General features: G+C 43.5%; 1 protein-coding gene across 4 annotated transcripts in view; it reads left to right on the top strand.

Moving 5' to 3' along the window:
* Tceanc2 (transcription elongation factor A N-terminal and central domain containing 2) overlaps positions 1-20,390 on the top strand; it is a 43,785-nt gene that overhangs the window by 5,290 nt on the left and 18,105 nt on the right. For all 4 annotated transcript variants that reach the window (XM_059254631.1, XM_059254632.1, XM_059254629.1 and 1 more), the window contains exon 3: positions 10,111-10,252. In XM_059254631.1, coding sequence (XP_059110614.1) covers positions 10,111-10,252 — 142 coding nt within the window. The remainder of the gene's footprint in view (positions 1-10,110; positions 10,253-20,390) is intronic.

Raw genomic sequence — 20,390 nt, 5'->3', positions numbered from 1 at the left:
TTTGCCTCTATCCCATTTTGTGTGTCCGACTCGTTCCATGTTCCGACTCGTTCCATGTCCGGCTGGCTTCTCCCCTTCTTCCCAGCATTCTCTCTTCCCCGAAAATCCTGCCTAACTATTGTCCATTTAGCTTTTTATTAAACCAATCTGAGTGACACTTCTTCACAGTGTACAAAAATATTATCCACAACATTTCCCACTTTTTGTCTAAATACAAAGGAAAGGTTTTAACTCTGACATAGTAAAACTATATATAATAAGAACAATTATCAGGTAAGAATTACATTACAATGTCCAGTCCATTTGTATTTGGCATATTTGGGGAAAATACTCCATTATGTATTCTATCTTGATGAGTCCAAAGCTCTGTACCTAATTTACCTTCTATCATAACTAAGGAAAACTGCAGCTATACCTCCCTAATCTTCAACTCCATTAAAGACCCCGGAAAGATATAATATTACCTGAGTAAACAGGAAGTGTAGTGCAAGCCACTTCCAAAACTATAGAAATAACAGAGACACCTGGCTGCCTGGACATTCACCCAAGGTTCCTCTGCAAGTTGGGGCATCCATCTTTGGCCTACAGGTCTAGAATATCTGGCAGACCTTTCTATGAAGCAGGAATTTTGAAGGACTGTCTTGCTTTGTTTTGTCAAAGTTTGGTGGTCTTTTTCCTTTGTGTCCTGCTTGTCCAGTTTATACAGCATACTGTCAGCAGTCGAGGCAAGGGCACTTTCTTACCCAAATGGCTAGCCTTGTCACACTGAAAGCAAAACTCCATACGGAGGTTCTTCAGTGCCCATCATCCTTTTATGAAGTAGATTGGTGCTGCCAGGAGCAGACATGCCTCACTGTCATGAAAAGTTCTGTGTTAACAAAACATTTTAAATGCCATATTCTGTAGGTCTTTGAGGTGTTTGAAGACCATCTATCTACCCTAAATATATCTGTTTAATCTTAAAAACATACCTAATATGTTTTGAACTAGTGGTTGTTCAAAAGCAGACCTAACAATCCACACTTCTATCTCACCATTTCTATATTATATCCCACCTTTTTCTCTTTAGAAAGAGATTCCTGGGGGATTTAACTCAGTGGTAGAGCACTTGCCTAGTAAGTACAAGGCCCTGGGTTCAGTCCTCAGCTCCGGAAAAAAAAAGGTGTAGGAAGAGATTCCTGAATCTAAACTCTTTTGTTCAGGTTTTTTTTGTTTTGTTTTTGTTTTTGTTTTTGTTTTTGTTTTTGTTTTTTTTTCTGGCCATGACCAATAACAATTTGTAACCAACCTCCTTAAACAATGACAAACATCCATAACCTACCGAATGACTGAAAACCATCCATCTCTTGGGAATGTGGGCATAGTGTTTTCTAGACTGCTTCTTGTTGTCTGGGGGCACTGGCATCTTTAAGGGACCCTGAAAAAATTAAGATAATGGTCAAATCCTGGGGGAGCCTGTTGTCCAGTCTCAGTGTGATGGGATAATGCAGGCTTATCTGAAATTCTGGCTGGAGTAGTCTGTGAGGCTGGAGCATCTCAGCCAACAGCCTTGAAGCTGTTCTGGATGCAGAGCTCTGAGGAAACTACAACAGGCATTTTGAGAGACTGAATCACCTGGGCCACCTGTTTTCATTGGTGTCTGGTCCCCTTGCTCTGAAAATACATAAACTTTCAAAGGTAACATATATATCTGCATTAACGAAAGTATGGAATATGCTGTATGCACAGGTCAGTTAAAGATGATTTTCTGTTTTATGTTTAAGCAGGTAAAATATATGTCACCTGTCTTGTAGGTTTTTTAGGTTTATTTCCTTATGTCTGTAGGCAGGATTTTCAGGGGGTCTTCCCCAATCAAATCTGATCAACCTTGAATGAATCCACAGCCTTTCATTTTCTGTGGAAACAAAAGCACAACCTCTTCCCCAATGTAACATTTTTTGACTTCCAAGTTAAGACATTTTAAAAAGGTATAAGTTGGTTTAATTTAGTAGTTTTTATAATCCAGAGCAGCTATTGTTTGCTCATTAACAATCAAAAAATTTAAAGTCAATACAACACCATACAGGATCCAGACTCCCTGTCTATTTCTCATCTTTATGTGGCTTATTTTTTTTTTAGTTACTTTACTTCTCTCTTTAAAGACTTTATTATTTTAAGCTGTTTTTTATGACTTTCTATATCTTTTATAAAATTTTTTCTTTTATCTTTTTTTAAAGATTTATTCATTTATTTATTATGCATACAGTAGCCTACTGGTGTGTATACCTGCAGGCCAGAAGAGGGCACCAGATCTCATAACAGATGGTTGTGAGCCACCAAGTGGTTGCTGGGAATTGAACCCAGGTCCTCTGAAGTGCAACCAGTGCTCTTAACCTCTGAGCCATCTCTCCAGCCTCTCTATATCCTTTTATTTTCCTTAAGCCAATGCACATTATTAAACACACTGTAACCTGTTTAGAGGTTTATTCCGTCTAAACCTGCTTTACCGTGTACCTGTAACCTTTTCTGTCTGCATGAACAAAGTCTTAAACTTAAATCTTAAACGGTGCCCCAGGCAGTGGCCCGGAGATAGTGTCTTTGTACCATGGCCCACATGAGAGACTGCAGAACTAGGGATCTGTGTTTGACTCCATTTTTGTGTTTGGAAACTTTTTTTGCGGGGGGTGGGGGGGTGGGGGGTGGGGGGGGTTGGCGGGCGTTTCAAGACATTGTTTCTCTGTGTAGTTTTGGTGCCTGTCGTGGATCTCACTTTGTAGACCAGGTTGGCCTTGAACTCACAGAGATCCCCCTGGCTCTGCCTCCCAAGTACTGGGATTAAAGGCATGTGCCACCACCACCCAGCTGCTTTCTCAGATCTTATGTGGAAATACGTGTCCTCATGTTGGACGTCATTTGTAGGTGGATTTCTCTGTCCTGACAGCCAGCTTCTGAATCATGACACAGAGACTTATTATTAATTATAAAAATTCGGCCAATAGCTTAGGCTTGTTTCTAACTAGCTCTTATAACTTAAATTAACCCATATTTTTATTAATCTGTTTTGTGTGTCTGACTCGTTCCACATCTGGTTGGCTTCTCCCCTTCCTAGCGTTCTCTCTGCCCTGAAAATCCTGCCTAGCTAGTGTCCAGTCAGCTTTTTATTAAACCAGTCTGAGTGACACATCCTCACAGTGTACAAAGGTTATTCCACAATAGTATGTGCCACTGTGGCTGACTTGCATTCTGGTTTAATGCAAGAATCTGCTGAAGGTTGAAGCCTTGTTTTCCTCGTCAGTATCAAGATAACTCAACCTGCAGAATTGTCATAGCACTCACAAGTAAATGCTTGGTGAGAGGGCTGACTGAGCTTTATGCCTGACATGTAGTAAAGATCCATAGTTTGTTTTGTTTTCTCCTGTATCAAAGAAAAAGGCGGCAGTAGGATAACTCAGTGGCTAAAGGCACTTGCTGCCAAGCCTAAGGACCTGCGTTTGATGACCCGGCACCTAAATGGTGGAAGGAGAGAACCAACTTACAACCAACACATATGCCCTATGACCTATAGATACACAAATGAATAAAAATGTAAAAATAAAAATTTAAAGGCTTGTATAGTAAGACTAAAGCTCCAGATAAGGTTATTGTGGTGATGATAATGATGGCATTTGTTGAGCCTGTTTTTATAGTTCAGACATTATTCTAATGCTTTACAGATATTAACTCTTAAGTCTTAGTAACAGCTGTAAAAGGTATGGTTTTATCATTTACAGATGAAGAATCCAGAGGACAGGGCTTACTGGCTGTTCTTCCAGAGGACCTGGGTTTTATTCCCAACATTCGTGACAGCTCACAACTATCTATAACTCCAGTCCCAGGAGATCTGATGCCCTCTTCTGGCCTCTGAGAGCACCAGGCATATACTTGGTAAACAGACATGCATGTAGGCAAAAATCCATACACATAAAAAAAGAAAGAAACCAGTGCATAGAGAGATGAAGTGGTTTGCCTAAGGCCAGTGCCGCACTGAGTGGCAGATCAGGGATTTGAACTAGGCAATCTGAATCCATATAGTCTGCTCACTAAAACTAAAAAGAAGTGGAAGTTTCTGAATGCCAAGCTGGGAGGTATAAAAATCTTAGGACCATTTTACTTCTGTTATCAGCATATTACAAGTAATTTTGCCATAGTCTTATCTCATTCAATAAAAGGGATACTCGGTAGAACTCATGTAGTTCACATTTAAATGGTAAAGGTTAATTTGGTTAATCTCATCTTACTCCTTTAGGAAGTGATTAGTTCCAAGAACACTTTTTTTTTTTTTTAGCTATTATTAAAATATACAGAATATGCGAGGTTTAGCACTTCGGAATGCTTTATGAACCTTTCCCTTGTAGGATTAACCAGCCAGTGTATCGTCTCTTGCCCCAGCCAGTGGAATGGCGCACACATTACTGTTTATGAGTGACGTCTTCTGTGGTCACTTTTGTCAACCTGCAGCGTTGCAGCCATCCCCGGCTGTAAGACCGGATGGACGGAAGGCACATCTTCCCAGTGATAACCGTACAGTATGCAGATTAGTCTTCCAGTTGTAGTCTGCAGCTGCTTCTCTCGTGTCTGTCTGTGTCCTGAGGAAGGCTGGTAAGAGCTGGTGGTGTATGCTTACAGTTCTATAACTCCAGCACTCAGAAGGTGGAAGTTGAGGGTCATCCTCAGCTACCTAGCGAGTTCAAGGCTAGGAGCCTGGACTGCATGCCACCATACTTTCCCCTCCAAAAAAGTGAAGATAGTTAATAAGAAAATATTTCTGATATCTGTGGAATTCTTTTTTCCTCTCTCTAGTTTCTGCTCTTACTCTTCGGTCTGAAACTATTGTATATAGCTTTGTTTCATTTCACCTCCTGTACGTTGAGGATAGGAAGATAAATTAAGAACAAATTGTTTTGACCCTCAAGTTGTAGTCTGGTGGGAAAGAGTCTTGTTAACGAGTGCATGTAGAAGGGAGGTTTCGTAGAAGAGTTGACACTCAAGAGAGTCTTTAAAGAGAAATGGTTATCAGGCAAAGGAAGACCATCCCTGGAAGTGGGTGTGAAATACTGTTTTGGCAGGCTGCTGATAGTATCTAGAGCATATAATGACACTGAAAAGATCTTAAGTCCTGGGAGACCTTTCATATCAAGCTTAAGAATTTGGACTTAAGCCAGGCAGTGTTGGCACACACCTTTAGTCCCAGCATTGGGAAGTCAGAGGTAGGCAGATCTCTGTGAGTTCAAGGCTAGCCTAGTCTCCAGAGTGGGTTCCAGGCCAGCCAGGACTACAAGGAGGGAAATCCTAAGATACCAGGAAGAGACAGGGAATGGAAACCTGGAGTATAAGTAGAAGATGAAGCTGAATTGTTTGGGGGTATTGAAAGCAGCTGGACTGCTTAGAGGCTAGACCTTAAGGGCAGTATGGGACAGGCCTCAGAGCCTCATCTTTTGGGAGCTGGCGCTGGCACCCATGCCCCCAGTGGAATTTGGTACTAAAATAGGTCTACCATGTTTATGAAGAGTAAGCTAGAACAATTCTGCTTACCAGTTGAAGAAAACAGTGTGAAGATTGCCATCTTCTGGGGTCCTAGATGAAAAGAAGAGTTGACTGTAGTACATTAGAACCACATGCCTGTTACTATGCATACAAACTAGAAAGTTAGCATGAAGTCTAGTGTAAAACCAGGAAACTCCAGAAATTTGCAGAGGCAAATGTGGGTTTCCTAATAAAACCCTTCACATCCTAGAATACACAAGACTCCCAAGGAAAGCAGTCCTCTTTAAAGAAGAATTCATAGTTCAAACAAACCCTGTAATAGAATATTTTAAGGTGTGTTACTTTTGTTTATATTGAATTTGTTTAACTCTGTGAAGCTGTGTTACTGTACCTATGTAAAACACCTGATGGTTTAATAAAGAACTGGCCAATAGCAAGGCAGGAAAAAAAGGATAGGTGGGGCTGGCAGGCAGAGAGGATATATAGAAGGAGAACACTGGGAGGAGAGAACTAAGATCTAGGAGTCAGAGAAGAAGGAGGACTCCAAGGGCCAATCACCCAGCTACACAGCAAGCCATGGAGTAAGAGTAAGATTTACAGAAGTCAGAGAATGGGAAAAGCCCAGAGGCAAAAGGTGGATGGGGTAATTTAAGATAAGGAAAGCTGGCTAGAAACTAAGCCAAGCTAAGTCCGGGCATTCATAAATAATAATAAGCCTCCATGTGTGATTTATTTGGTAGCAGGGGGGCGGGTCCCCAAAAAAGAGTAAAAAACAAGCAACAACAAAACCCCATGAGAAAATAAGCTGCAAGGAGAGTGACTGAACAGGTAGATATAATAAATTCTCTATCCCAAGAAATGAGAATAGGAGAACAATCTGAAATCTTAAACATGTTTTGAATGTTCACAAAGATTTTAAAAATGAAAGGAATAAAAATAAGAATGAGAAAAGAAATGACTTGACCAATGAAAAATACATGTTTGTTGAGCAAAAACATTGAACATGTTAAAAGTAGACAAGATGTAGCTAAAGAGAAAAGTGGTGAACTAGAAGCTTGATAATGAGGAAATCATTTAGAATACATCACACAGAAATAAAAGAAAATGAAAAAAAATAGGAGTTTTTGAAAGAGACTTGTAAGAAGATTGGTACAAATATTTCTTTGAATGTGTGTCCTAAAAATAGCAGCATTTAAATGAAAGTAATACAGTTACTCTTAAACTATGAAGAAAAACAAGATGAAAGGAAACTCAGTGGTGGTGCATCCCAGTAGTCCTAGCATTCCAAGTTAAAACAAGACAATGGAGAACTTGAGGCCAGACTAGGGTATGCAGAACCTGTCTCAAAACAAAACAAAACCAATTTAGTCTGTTTAACAGAAGATAAGAAAGGAGACAAGGGCTGGAGAGATGGCTCAGAGGCTGAGCGCACTGGTTACTCTTCCAGAGGTCCTGAGTTCAATTCCCAACAATCACATGGTGGCTCACAACTGTCTGTAATGAGATCTGGTGCCCTCTTCTGGCCTGCAGGCATACATGCAGACAAAACACTGTATGTAGCACAAATCCTAATTGGTCTTAATAATAAAAACCCGGAGCCAGATATGGGGCAAATGCTGAAAGATCAGAGAAGTAAAGGAACCAGCCACTAGAGAGACTTCTTACCTCTAACTGAATCCTCAGACCAAAAAGGGGCCTAGCTCATGTCTCCACCTGCCTTATATTCCTCTCTCTGCCCAGCCATATCACTTCCTATTTCCTCCTCCCTAGTGCTGGGATTAATGGCCTGTGCCTCCCAAGTACTGGGATCAAAGGCATGAGATCCCAAGTGCTGGGATTAAAGGTATGTGCCACCACTGCCTGGCCTGTATGGTTAACTAGTGGCTAGCTCCACACTCTGATCTCCAGGCAAGCTTTATTTGTCAGAGCACAAACAAAATATCACCACAACTGTATACATAATAAATAAATAAATAAATAAATAAATAAATAAATAAATAAATATTTTTTAAAAAGAAAAGAAAGGAGACAAAAAGAAAAAATATTTCCAGTGAGTAACAAATACAGATGGACTAATAGGGTATTGGAAAAGTAGATCCTTACATTACACTGGACAGAGGGACAGGAGAGCGAAACAGCATCACCTACTACTTAGAGTATGAAGATAAAGAGCAGTGGGGAGTGAACTGGTGGGAGATAGTATACAAAAAATCAGGAGTTCATTGAAGCAGTGTTTGTAACAGTGAAAATATACAGAAAGAAACCCCCTCTCAGATGTGTGTTTACAATAATAGGATTACTATTCAATACCACTAGCGTGGGTCAGCTGTAACTATATGTATTAATGTAAATACCTCAAGAAAATACACTGGATAAGAAAAGCTTGATATTTATACCTTTCAATAGGAAAAAGCTCCTGTGTGGCTTAGGCTCTGTTGTTTTGTTTTTTGAACCATTTAACACTTAATACTAGTTCATACTGCAACAGCACGTAGAAAAAGCTTTTTCTCTCGGTTTTGATTGAGTCTCCTGGGGACTGAGAACAAGGAGTAGATATAAAATGATATTCCCAAGTGAGAATCTAGTGCATCTCTCTGGAGCTTAGCAGGCAATACATGAAGACCAGTTTCAGAATCCTGAACCCACCGTCTCCCGTAGGCCATAAAGCAGGTCCAAGTTGGAGGAAGAGAGGAGTGTGTGTCCGTCTGTGCAAAGTGAGAGCTGCTTTGTGGCAGTTTTCTTTGGAGAACTCGACCTGTGCTTGGGAAGGTCCAAAGACAGTTGCTGGCTGATGCCACACGGAGAGGTGGATACCTTGCCAGGCTGTTACCTTTGGCAGTTCTTTAGGGCAGAGATGTGGGCGATCATAGAGAGTGCTGGATGGCCCGGGTTCTCAGGCTCCTCAGGACTCTGGGGCACCTACAGAGAAGGTCTGTATTTAGAAAGTGTACAAACTAGTGGGTTTCATTATGACTTTTTTTCTTCTTACATTTATTTATTGTGGGTGTGTGGTGGTCAGAGGACAACCCTGAGGGTTCTGGGGACTGAACTCAGGTCTTCAGTGTGACAGTGCCTGTGTCCTCTGAGCCATCTTAGCAGCTCTTATTATGACATTTTCATACATCTTCCATTCTGTGTTCTTACTTCCCACTGCCTTTCTCCCCCGACTGGTCCCCTGCCTCCCCAAACAGTCTCCTCTCCTTCATGTCACACGTTCCGTCACTCTCTCGCGTCCCCTCCCTTCAGAGCTCCTCCTTCAGCCCTCTGTGTGTGACAGCCGTGAGAATCAGTACCAGTACAGTAGGTGCTTCAGGTGGCTTCTCAGTAGGGAGCTCTCCAAGGAACTGCAGAAGTCATCCTGTCGGGAAGAGTCATCTTTAAATGCCTGCCAGTGCAGAGAGTACCAAAACCTGATCAGTGCCGCATCTCTTCTTGCCCTCCTCCTAGCTGTGAACCTAAAAGGCAAAACCAAAGCCAGTAGGCTGGGAGCTGGGAAATAGGGAGACGGGTGTACCTTCCTTTCACCCTTGGCTTCTAGGCTGGAAGCAGACCCCATGTTCTCCCTCCAAGGGAAGGACGCAAGACACACACACACACACACACACACACACACACACACACACACACACACGTATGTCATGGTTCTATTGGAATTTCAGGTAGAAAAGTACGCACATGCTAAGTATCATGAGGAACTTCCATGATGTGAACACATCAAGATAAACATTACCAGAACTCTGAAGCCTCCTAAGGCCCTTCTTGACCCCTAACTGCCTACTTGCTCATGGTAATAGTGATCCAAGATAAGATATTTAATTTTCAGTTATAAAAGCTACTTTTTTTCTGCCACTTTTGTTTACTAAAAACTAAAAGTTCTTAATTTAAATGATTTCAAAACTACAGAAAAATCACATGACAGTACAAAAGCTTTCCCGTCCCCTTCCCCCGTATTCCTAATTTCTAGTACTAATAGAAGCCTGAGGATGAGCCGTAAGGTGTTAGCTGCTTCTGGAAAGGAAGACGGGAATGAATTTGGTGAAGGGCGTAAAAGGACTTACATTTTATAATGCTTGATTTTATGGGGAATGGCAAAATAACAACCTTTTAAAGTAGTGAGTTGCTCCCTCTTCCTTTCTGTGTGTTTGAAGTTTAAAAAAAAAATTTTCAGAAAGAAAATTTGAGTTTTCTCCTCTGGGAAGTGGAGAGTGTGATTTTTATCGTTGAAGTAAACACAGTTTTATGGCTTCTCCGTTCCGTGCATACAAATTAAGACACTTAAGCGAGCTATGAGGTTGATTCACCTTAGCATCATTTTCCTCCCCCCTTCCTTAGTACCTGCCTCTCACTGCTAAGTGCCCAGTGGTGTCTGGCTTGGTGAGATTAAAAGTTGCACTTTTCCTAATAGAGGCAACTCTCCTCCTGATCTGCAGTAAGCAGGAGCTGCTTTTAAGCAATTACCCATCATTTGGGGCCATCAGACACACTGTGCTTTGGTTCAGGTCATAATCAATAATTCATATGTCAATAGGAGAGCCATTAGCTCAGGTGAAGGCAGATGTCTTTGTAATGAAAATGTTCCATTTTCCAAATGACTTTTCTTTTTCACAGAGAGTTGTGGTTGTAGAAGACATAAAAAGATGGAAAACTATGTTGGAGCTTCCTGATCAAACCAAAGAAAACCTAGTTTTAGCCTTACAAGAATTAAAGAAGAAGATACCCTCCAGGGAGGTGTTGATGTCGACGAGGATAGGTATGCTCCTGAGCCCTGGGAAGAGTGCTTCGAGTGTGTCCCCCCTTCCTCCTGTACATCGTGAGTTGTCGGGCCCGTCTGAGTCCTCCACACTGTCACTGGAGGGGACCATGGTTTAGAACATCTTACTAGCCTCAGACTAATACATTTATAATATAGTAAAAATTCAAGAAAAAAGTGAAGTGAAAATAGACAGAACACAGTCCTCAATCTTTTCAATTTTTTGTTTTCATTTTATTGTGTGTTGGGAGGGGGTTTGGTGTCTCTTTGCCACAGTGCACATATGGAGGTCAGGGGACAACTTAGCGGACATTGGTTCGCTCCCTCCAACATGTGGCAAGGTTTGGGGGCAAGCACTTTTACCCACTGAGCCATCTTGCCACCCCTCCCCCCACCTTTGGATCAGAATGAACCAAGTTACTCTGTTCGGTTATTATATAAGGTTTTTAAAGCCTGGGTTCAATTTCTGTACTTACCATATAGACCGGTAAGTGACAGTGACATATAGGAAACATTCTGAGTGTGCCCGACGCTGGGACTGTACAGAAATGATTGAGACTTGCTTGTGCCCTCGAGGAGCTGAGGGTTTGGTGGAGCAGTGATGGGCAGATGATGGGCAGTGATGAGCAGCGCCCGCTGTGGCTGTGAATAAGCACGTGCGACAGGACACTGTCCACTCTCTGATCTGGAGAGTCTGTCCGGCCAGAGATAGAGCAGCTGCTCCAGTCGGGGACTCAGAAAGACTTCATACGGGAGGTGGGTGGCATCTCAGTTCCACCTTGAGGGAAACTCAGCGTCATCTGTCATCAGTGGCAGTAACTGGCGAAGCCTGGTTTATAAACCACAATGATAGCAACGTTTGCCGCTGTGTCGTTTATTATAGCTTTGGAGATATTTCAAAGGTAAGTGCCGACCACGTGGAATTGCCGTTTTAGACAGCACACAACTGGGTAATGTGCAGGGAGGAACAACATGTGTTCCTCAAGCTGCTCTCTGTTCCCCGGAGAGTCCAGGGGAGTCTTTCACAGCTGCTGCTGCTGCTGCTGCTGCCGCCCTCACTGGTGCAGCCATTGCCTTCTCTGCCTCCCCTTGACCTCTTGTTCCTGAGAACCGGGAGAGAGCAGCGTCACACTGTCACTAACAGCTGGGAAGAGCTGTGCAGAGTCCCCAGGGAGCCCCCAAGAGTCTTAGAGTTGCACCCCTGTAATATAAACCAGCATCTGAGGAAATTAGATGCTTAAAGAACATAAAACCCTATCATTATAGCCAAGGAGAGTCTCCCATCTGCGGCAGGATTGGCTGTCTTTATAGGTTGTGGTCACTAGAGGGCAGTAAGACCATTCACATGAGCCTGTGAGGCCTTTCCACCAGTAGAGGGTACTAGTGTTTAATATTTTATGACCTGTTTATTTATGCACATATGTATGTATATGATCCTGTTTAGACAAACGCCACAGATACCATTCATGATCAGATCTTAAATCTCAACATAATAAGCTCAGAATGTCCTAAAAGGCAGGACAGGTGATCATTTTAAAAACCATTTCTGTTTGACCTTTGAGTACAATTGTGAGTGCTTTCCAGAATGGGTGTGTCGGATGTTCAGAGACGACAGCTCAAGGGCCATAATAGAACTGCCATGAGGTTTGACTTGCCAGGAACTGGAATCCATCCAACTTTTGATTCCTGACCTTACTCAAGCCTTCCTTAAACTTGAAATTGCAATGGAATGCAGGAGTTCTTGGTTCCTTTACAGTTCTATCAGGTGAAATTCTTACTTGGATCATTTCCTGAGAATGTTTATGCTTCAACTTTTAGCCTTCCTGCCAGGCTCTACCTTGTAGGGTGTAAGCAACAAATATCTACAGACTATCTCCTGTGTGCTTGGAACTGTGGGGTGTAAAGGAGACGGGAATTGTGCCCCTCGTTGGAGCTTTAAATCTGATGGAAAGATGGGCAGTTTAGTAAGAATTTTGTCTACGGTGTAGTACAGTGCTCTGACGGTGGGGAGAAGTTAGCCAAGTGTATGGAAGTAGGAGAGAAGGTGTTGAAGACTGTGTCAAGCAGAGGATGCATCATGGAAGCTGCATAGAGGGTGGAGGTGGGAGAGAGAACATGGTCGTATTCCAAAAGCTCCGAGTTGTTAGGTGTATTTAAAATGTAATATGGCAGAGAGAGTATGGCAAGAAATGAGGCTGAGAGACAGTCTGGACCAGATGGAGAAGGCTTTTTGTAAGTAATTCAGAACTGGGTTGTTTTTTTTTTTTTTTTGGCAATATATTAGTTATCTATTACTGTATAAAATTGTCTTAAAATTTAGCTGCTTAAGAAAATATTATTTCACATAGTTTCTCTGAGGGTCAGCAAACCAGGATCCAGTTTATCTGAATAGTTCTGGCTCACAGTGTGTTTATTTTGGTTTATTTTGGTTTGGTTTGATAGGGGTTCTTACAACCAGGCTGGCTGATTCTCTTATCTCCATCACCTAAATACTGTGATTGGAGGTGTACACCACTCCTCCTGGTTGTTCCCTGTCTTTTAGAAGCTTGTCATTGGGCTGTTGGTTAGAGCTGTAGTCTTCTGATGGGATGGGCTTCCAAGTTAGCACATGTTAGAGGACTGCTCTAGAAGGCCCTTAGTTCCTCATCACATAGACCTATCCTCACGGCTGCTCCTCACAGCTGCTGGCTTCCCCAGAGCCAATGATCCCAGAAAGAACAGGAATTGAAACAACATCAATTCAGAAGCCACAATTTGCTGTTTGTTTCTTTGGTTGGTTTTTTGAAACAGAGTTTCACTATATAGACCAGGTTGGCCTGAAACTCGTTGTGTACCCAAACTAGCCTCAAATTTGTGATTATCTTGCCTCAGGCTCTCAAGTGATGGGATTACAGGCATAAGCTATCATGCCTGGTTTCCATAGTTTCTTTTATAGCTTGATCTCAGAAGTAACACACTATCATTTTCATTGTCTTCTGCCAGTGGCTGCATTTGACCAACCTTGGTATGTTTTGAATACACAAAGTGTGGTTCCCAGATGAGACTAGTGAGGGCTGTCATGTGTGCTGGCTACCACAGCATGTGTTCCTTTTTATTTATCCCACATATATTTCCCAGACCAAAAGTTCATGCTTATTTGTTGAGCATTTACAACCATTCTCTTTTCAAATGTGCTTTTACTTTCTCTGTTCCTTCCTGAGATGTTACAGGTAAAACTATGTTAAGCCTGTTCTTCATATTTTTATCTGTCGTATCCTTTGTCCCCTTATCCCTTTCAGCAGTCCAGATAATTTCTTCAGATATATGTCTTCCAAACTACTGATTCTCTCTTCTGCTGACTCTTGACTCATTCCTGAGTTCTTCATTTCAAAACTGTTTTCATTTTTTCATGTTTCCTATTTTCTCTAGAATCATAGAACATCTCAGAGGAAATGTCTAAAAAGATATTGGATGCAGCCTTTAATTCCAGCAGTCAGGAGGCAGAGGCAGGTGGATCTCTGAGTGTGAGGCCAGCCTGGTCTACAGCATGAGTTCCAGGACAGCCAGGGCTACACAGAGAAACCCAGGCTTGAATAACAAAAGAACAAATCGAAACAAAAAAACAAGATGTTGGATGCATAAAGCTGAAACTAAAGAAAGATTGTAACTATTTCAGTGGGAATAATTTATCATCAGCATATAGTGAGGAACTGAGGAGACAAAAACAGACAAGCCTTTGCAGGGAGACAGTAAGGAAAGCAAAGAGCCGCATCTAAAATCCTGAAGCACAGGAATATTTAAGGGATGTTTAGGACCATACTGAGAAAGTTGGCCAGAGGGACAGAAGAGAATGTTGTCATTTAAATGGAAGAGTCAAGGTTCAGAAGGAGGCATGGTCAGCTGTTTCCATGGTTATCACTGGACCAAATAAGCTTAGTCTAAAAATGGCACTGGTTTATAAAATAAAGTCATTAGTAGCTTTAGGACAGGCTCAGAGGCAAAGTTGGGGGCAGGAGCTAGAGGAGCGAAGAGGGGGTGCGGAAATGACACTGAAAAGAACCCGCTCATGAGAAGTTGGTGTTAAAGAGAGAGGTGACAGGGTTTCAAGGCAGGAGAGAATCAGAACGTTGAACGCTAATGAGAAGGATTCAGTAGAGTGATAGGAGTTAGCACTGCAGAAGCTTACAGGGCGAGGTCTCCGTGTTCAAACTAATGAGCAGTGTGAAGATCAGCAAGAGCCTTGCGTCATTGGACCTGCGTTTCATTTTCAATCTGAAACAATTCATTCACTTGACACATATCAAGGACCTTGATGTACCGCGCCTTATGTTAAGTGCCCGAGAATGATGCCTGGTCTGTGTTTGTATGATCCTCATGGTTCTTGCTTAGAAAAGAAGCATATAAGTGTACAGTTGAGGTTGACTTTTGAAATACAAGAGTCAGTGCATCTATCAGGGTCTGTGAGGTGCAGTGGCTCTCTCCCCTCAGTGAACTGGGAAGGGTTTCATAGAAATGTGGCTCTGTTGGTCAGAATGAGCTCCTGTTTGTTGCAGGCAGAGGCATGAAGAAGGAAAGGCTGAAGTTCTGAAAAGGCGCATTAGGTATGGATCCACGGTGAGTGTAGCAAGCGCAGATGGGCCTGCCTGGGAAGAAGCTGGACACCAGGCAGCCTGCTGGGTCTGGACTTCTCCCCAGTGCCGTGTTTTCTAGTGTGTGTTTCCCAGATCTCTGGTCCAGTAATGTATCTCTTGAAGAAAGTGTGCTGGGTTCAGGTAAGCTTAGAAAATGCTGCCTTACTGTCTCCTCTTTTGGAGATTTTCAGCATAATTTCTCATGTAATAGGCTAAGAAAAATCCCATAGGAAAGAAAACTGGGCTGGAAATGTAGTTTGGTGGTAGAGCACCCGTCTAGTTTTACAAGGCCCTAGGTTCAGTTCCCACCACCACCATATGATAGACAAACAATCAAGCCTGTTGGTTTTGTTTTTAACTCAGGGTTACTAATGAAAGTGTTTAGTAGAATATCTTATTAGAAACCTCCTAGGTTAAAAAAATACACTGTTGTAACCCTTTGATGCTTTTGATGCTTTTAAGCTATGGGACGTATGACTGGAGCTTCCGATAGACAGGGAAAAGGTAAAGGTGAGGAGGGATACTGGGGGAAAGGAGACCACAGAGGTGGCCAGGAGGCATTTGTTCAGCTAATAGTCATACAAGGCCTGCTGTGCTGGCTACTTTTAATCTGTCAACCCAGCCTAGAATCACAGAAAGAGAGCCTTGAGGAGGATCCAGTTATCTAGATCCGGTTGTCTTGCGGGCAATTCTTTGGGAGATTATCTTAACTGATAACTGGCAGAGGAAGACCCAGCCTCCTGTGGGAGGCACTACTCCCTGGTTTGCGGCCCTGGATATAGTGGAGAACGCTAGCTGAGCACACGGAAGGATTCTGGCATTCCTGCTCTCTGCTCGTGACTGTGGCTGTGAGGCTTTGAGTTCCTTCCTTGATCTCTTGGCAGTAATGAGCTAACCTGGGACTGTCAGCCACGTCAAACCTTCTTCCCTAAGTTCCCTTTGGCCACAGTGTTTTATTACATCAAGAAATGAACCGAGAACACCTGCCATGTGCCAGGCACTGTAATGGATGCCTGTGATCGACACCGACGAAGAGCTCTACCCTAGCAGGGCATGGTGGATCAGACCTATAATCCTAGTGCTCAGGAGACTAAGGCAGGAGGATTGCCATGGGTGTGAGGCTATCCTGGACTATGTATAGTCACTGGACTATGTATCCTCACTATGTATAGTGAGTTCCTGGCTACAGAGACCTTGTCTCAAAATAACAATTAATAGCAAAAGGAAGCAAAGCCCAGAGAAGAAACAAATCATTTGTGCGGTGGTAGATGATGACAGGTCATGGAAAAGTAGGGCAGGTACAAAGCCCCCAACAATGAATGTGTTGATGCAGACAGGAGTGTCATTGAGAATGCCATCTGAGCAAACACATAAAAGGTGTGCGGGAGTGAGCCATGGGAACAGAGTGTGGCTCTGGTCACTAGGGTGAGACATGATGAAAGCATGAAGGACTGAAAGAATGGAGCGGAGAGCCCTTAGCTGGACTTCACACGGACCAACTGTTAGCGGGGCAGTGTGATAGCCCATCGCCTCCCCTGTCGCCAGAGCTACCTCCTTGCTGGCCTGCGGCCTGCCCACGGGCACCAGTCTTCCCCGTTAGCTGTCTTTGCGTCTTTCCCAGACACGTTGTTTCTCTCTTCCCTTTATACCCGAATTTCTTTCAAAGTGATCCCTACTCACAGTGCCCTTCTCTGGCCTTCTCGCTCTCCCAGCGGGCTCCTCTCACAGTCACACTTCTCTCTCAGGACACAGTGATTTTTGTTCTGCTCAGATCCAGTGCTCTTGTCTCAGTTCTCATCTTCCCAGACCTGTGATTTGAAACCATTGATTATTTTCCTTTCTCTTGGCATGAGTGACACCCAACTGGCTGCTACTTCTGTATTTTTCAACGGTTTCCCTGCAGGCTCTTATCTCAGTTTGTAATTTACTTATTTAATTATTTACTTCTTTATTTTCTGTTTGCTAGGCAGTAACTCCATGCCAGCAGACTCATGCTGTAGTGTGTACAGTGTGTCTCAAGCCTTGCTCTACAGAACAGGAGTGCAGAATATTCTTGTTCATGAGTGGGAAAGGACAGGATCGGGCAGGGGTTCTCCATGACCCTGCTCTTCTTCCGTCTCTGTTTCTTGATTCAGTCTGTCTTTCCCCAACAAGCAAGGATGCTTCTTTAGGAAGGGCAGCTCAAGCCCGTTCCAGCACACTTAGCCAGTGCTCATGGCTCCAGCTTACCCAAGGCCTTCATCTAGACTGCCCTGTGTACCTCCTGTCTTGATCCTTCATCTAGACTGCCCTGTGTACCTCCTGTCTTGATACTTCATCTAGACTGCCTTGTGTTCATTTACTGGTAAGAGTATCATTTTCCTTTTAAAATATGTATTTCTTTATTAGTTATGTGTGTGTTTATCTGTGAGGGTACACATATTCCAAAGTGTGTGTGTGTATATGTGTGTGTGTGTGTGTGTGTGTGTGTGTGTGTGTGTGTGTGTGTGTAGAGCAGAGGACAGCTTTTGGAAGTCTGTTCTATTTCTACTATAGGGGTCCTGGGGAGCAAATTCAGTTTGGCAGCCTTGGTGGCAAGTGCCCATTTTATCCACTAAGCTATCTTGCCAGCCCATATTTTTTTTCCTGATTTCCATGAAATCCATTTAGCTGCTTCAGTTTATAAACAAGAAAACCTACAGAGCTAACATGACTTATCCAAGGTCACAGAGCGAGTTAAGCTCAGAAAGGTACCAGAGAAGCCAGCATTCTTCCTGGTTAGCTCACTGCACTGTGCCCTGGTCACTAGCCACATGGCCTTTCTCTGTGGGGTCTGCCAGCTTCTGAAACTTTATGTCTTGTAAATAAGAATATAGAGTTTTCTTTTGTGCCTCATGTGCGAGTTTCCTGCTGGTATTTCTATTTAGTCAGTTTCCCTAGCATTTTGAATTTTTTGTTTGTTTGGTTGGTTTGGTTTTTCAAGACAGGATTTCTCTGTGTAACAGCCCTGCCTGTCCTGGAACTTGCTCTGTAGCCCAGGCTGGCCTCAAGCTCACAGTGCTCCACCTGCCTCTGCCTCCTGAGTGCTGGGATTAAAGGCGTGCGCCACCATACCCAGTTGCATTTTGAATTCTTACATAAACTCTTTTTAATGGAAATGTCCAGCTCAAGTGACACTGTTAGACTAGAAATACATATTTGGAAGTAATTTTTTTAGGAAATGTCTGTTTAGAATCACAAAAGTGAATGATTCTCTGAGTTAAAGGAATACCTAAAAGTCCAAGGATTGAACCTGGAAGGAAATTCATGGTAAGAAATGGGAAGAGAGGGAGCACAGCGGCTGTGGAGAGAGGGAGCACAGCGGCTGTGGAGAGAGGGAGCACAGCGGCTGTGGAGAGAGGGAGCACAGCAGCTGTGGAGCGGCTAAGGGGATGTAGAGGGCAGGAGAAAGGCCATGCAGTAAGTGCACGTGGGCCAGGGACAAGTGTCTCCAGAGACACTGGAAATGAGTGGTCCCAAGACTCTCGAGTGCTCAGGGAAGCTGAGGGCCACAGATGGAAAGGAACCTTGCAGTTAGTGGGCCTCTGTGAGTGGATTCCTTTATTACAGAGCAGTGGGCACGGGGCATCGAGCAAACAGAAGACAGGCAATGGCGAGGGCTGGCCAGCAGGCATGCCCCACTGTAGTTCTACACACGGGAGTCCAGGACGAGGTTTCCGTCAGTTATGTTGACCTGATCTCAGAGGTGGCTCACTGCCGTAACTCATGGTTGGTCAGCTACAGTACATAGCTACTCACATTTATAAAGTGCTGCCACATCCATGACCCATTTGACCCAGGTAACAGTCCTATACAATCATTATAATTATTTTCCACATTTTGAAAATGGGTGAATTTAAAGTAACTTGCTCCAAGTCAGACAGCCAAGTGATGAGCAACCGTTCTAAGAGGTTCTTACACCGACGTGTCCGGCCACTTCCCGACTCCTGACCTCTTGAAAGCTAAAGCGAAGATATTGGCAGGCTCGCAGGGTCACGTTCCTTCTGAAGGCTGGAGGGGACAGTTCAATCCCTTTTTAAAAGCTACCTGCTTTTCTCCATCTTCAGAACTGGCCATGTGAAGTAGAGCTCTCCTCACAGCCCATCTCTCTGACCCACCCTTCTGCCTCTTCCACATACCCCCACCTTGTCCCAGTTCAAGGGACCCACTTTGGAAAATCAAGACTAATGTCATCTCAGGGTCCTTAACCTTAGTCACACCTGTGAAGACCCATTTGCCATGTTAAGGTAATGTAGTCACAGAGGTGATGCGGGTATCTCTTGGGACATCATGTGTTACCAGCATCCTTACTTACGCAGACTGTTTCAGGCCTCCATGTTCTCGCTCTCTTCTTACGTTCCTTAAGGAATTATAGAGACTGGGGGAGCACTGCCTGTTTTGGTTTTCCCTGGTTAGTTGAATTGACTCAGTCGTTCTTTAGGACCCTTGGGGACCTGCTTCAGTGATGTCCTGTAATAGCATCACACATCAGTGTGTTTGGCGTGTTAGTCCTGCCTGGAGATTCTTAGTGCAGAGCTGTGTCTTGCCCAGCATTCTGGCCAGTGTCCAGCCTGGGCCTGGGATATACCTAGTATTTGGTAATGTTTGCTGAATGACCCAACAGCTGCTTCCTGTGGGGAATTGGTTTTAACAATGCGTTAGGATGCAGAAACCCTTAACCTTAAACCCAGGGGACCTGACCTAGGTCATAAGACCAGCAGTGACATTGCTTACTTTAAAACACAAACTTCATGGAGCAAATAATGACTTTCTGCAGATCATTAACTTCCTTGATGTAGCTACTGACCAACTTGTAACCTTGGAGAAAGGTCATGGAACCTCTCTCTCTCTTTTTTTGTTTCCATTGAAATCAGAGAAAGTAGGACTGTTTGATCGCCAGAGGTGATAGACTAGGGCAAAAGCTGGGCTGCTTATGTATGATCTTGACAACCAGCCTGGATTTTCACCTTGCTTCCTAAGGTACTTAGCCCTCAGTACCTCGGGCTCTTTACCTGTAAGATAGGGAACTGTCACAGCATCTACTAGGTTGTTCTGGGGCTTGCAGGAGTTAAGTTAGATACTGTTAGATACTCCACTGCCATGACAATACCCAAGCACATCAGTTCAAAGGAGGAAAGACCGATGCTGACCATGTCAGTTTCAGCCATGTCCCCTTGGCCCCATTGTTCCTAAGCCATGGTGCAGCAGGGCATCATGGTGGAGCCTTGAGGTGAAACAAAGCTGCTCACCTCATGTGGGAAAGCAGACAAGGAGGAACACATCTCCTTCAGAGTTGCGTCACCAGTGAGCTTCCAATTAGCCCCACCGCCCAAAGTTTCCACCATCTCCCAGAAGCGCCAGCAGCTGGAGACCTGGCCTCCAGTGTGTGAACCATGGGAAACATTTGGCTTCCCCACAACAGACTTGTACAGTGCTAAGAAACTAGCTCAGAAATGTAACCCTAAAACGCCCGTTGTGTTTTAAGATGTATGGTTCTGCCTCTGTTTTTC

This window comes from Peromyscus eremicus, chromosome 2 (assembly GCF_949786415.1).
Source record: "Peromyscus eremicus chromosome 2, PerEre_H2_v1, whole genome shotgun sequence".
NCBI classification, from domain to species: domain Eukaryota; kingdom Metazoa; phylum Chordata; class Mammalia; order Rodentia; family Cricetidae; genus Peromyscus; species Peromyscus eremicus.
Note: the sequence above shows the minus strand (reverse complement) of the source record. Positions and strands in the feature narration are given on the sequence as shown.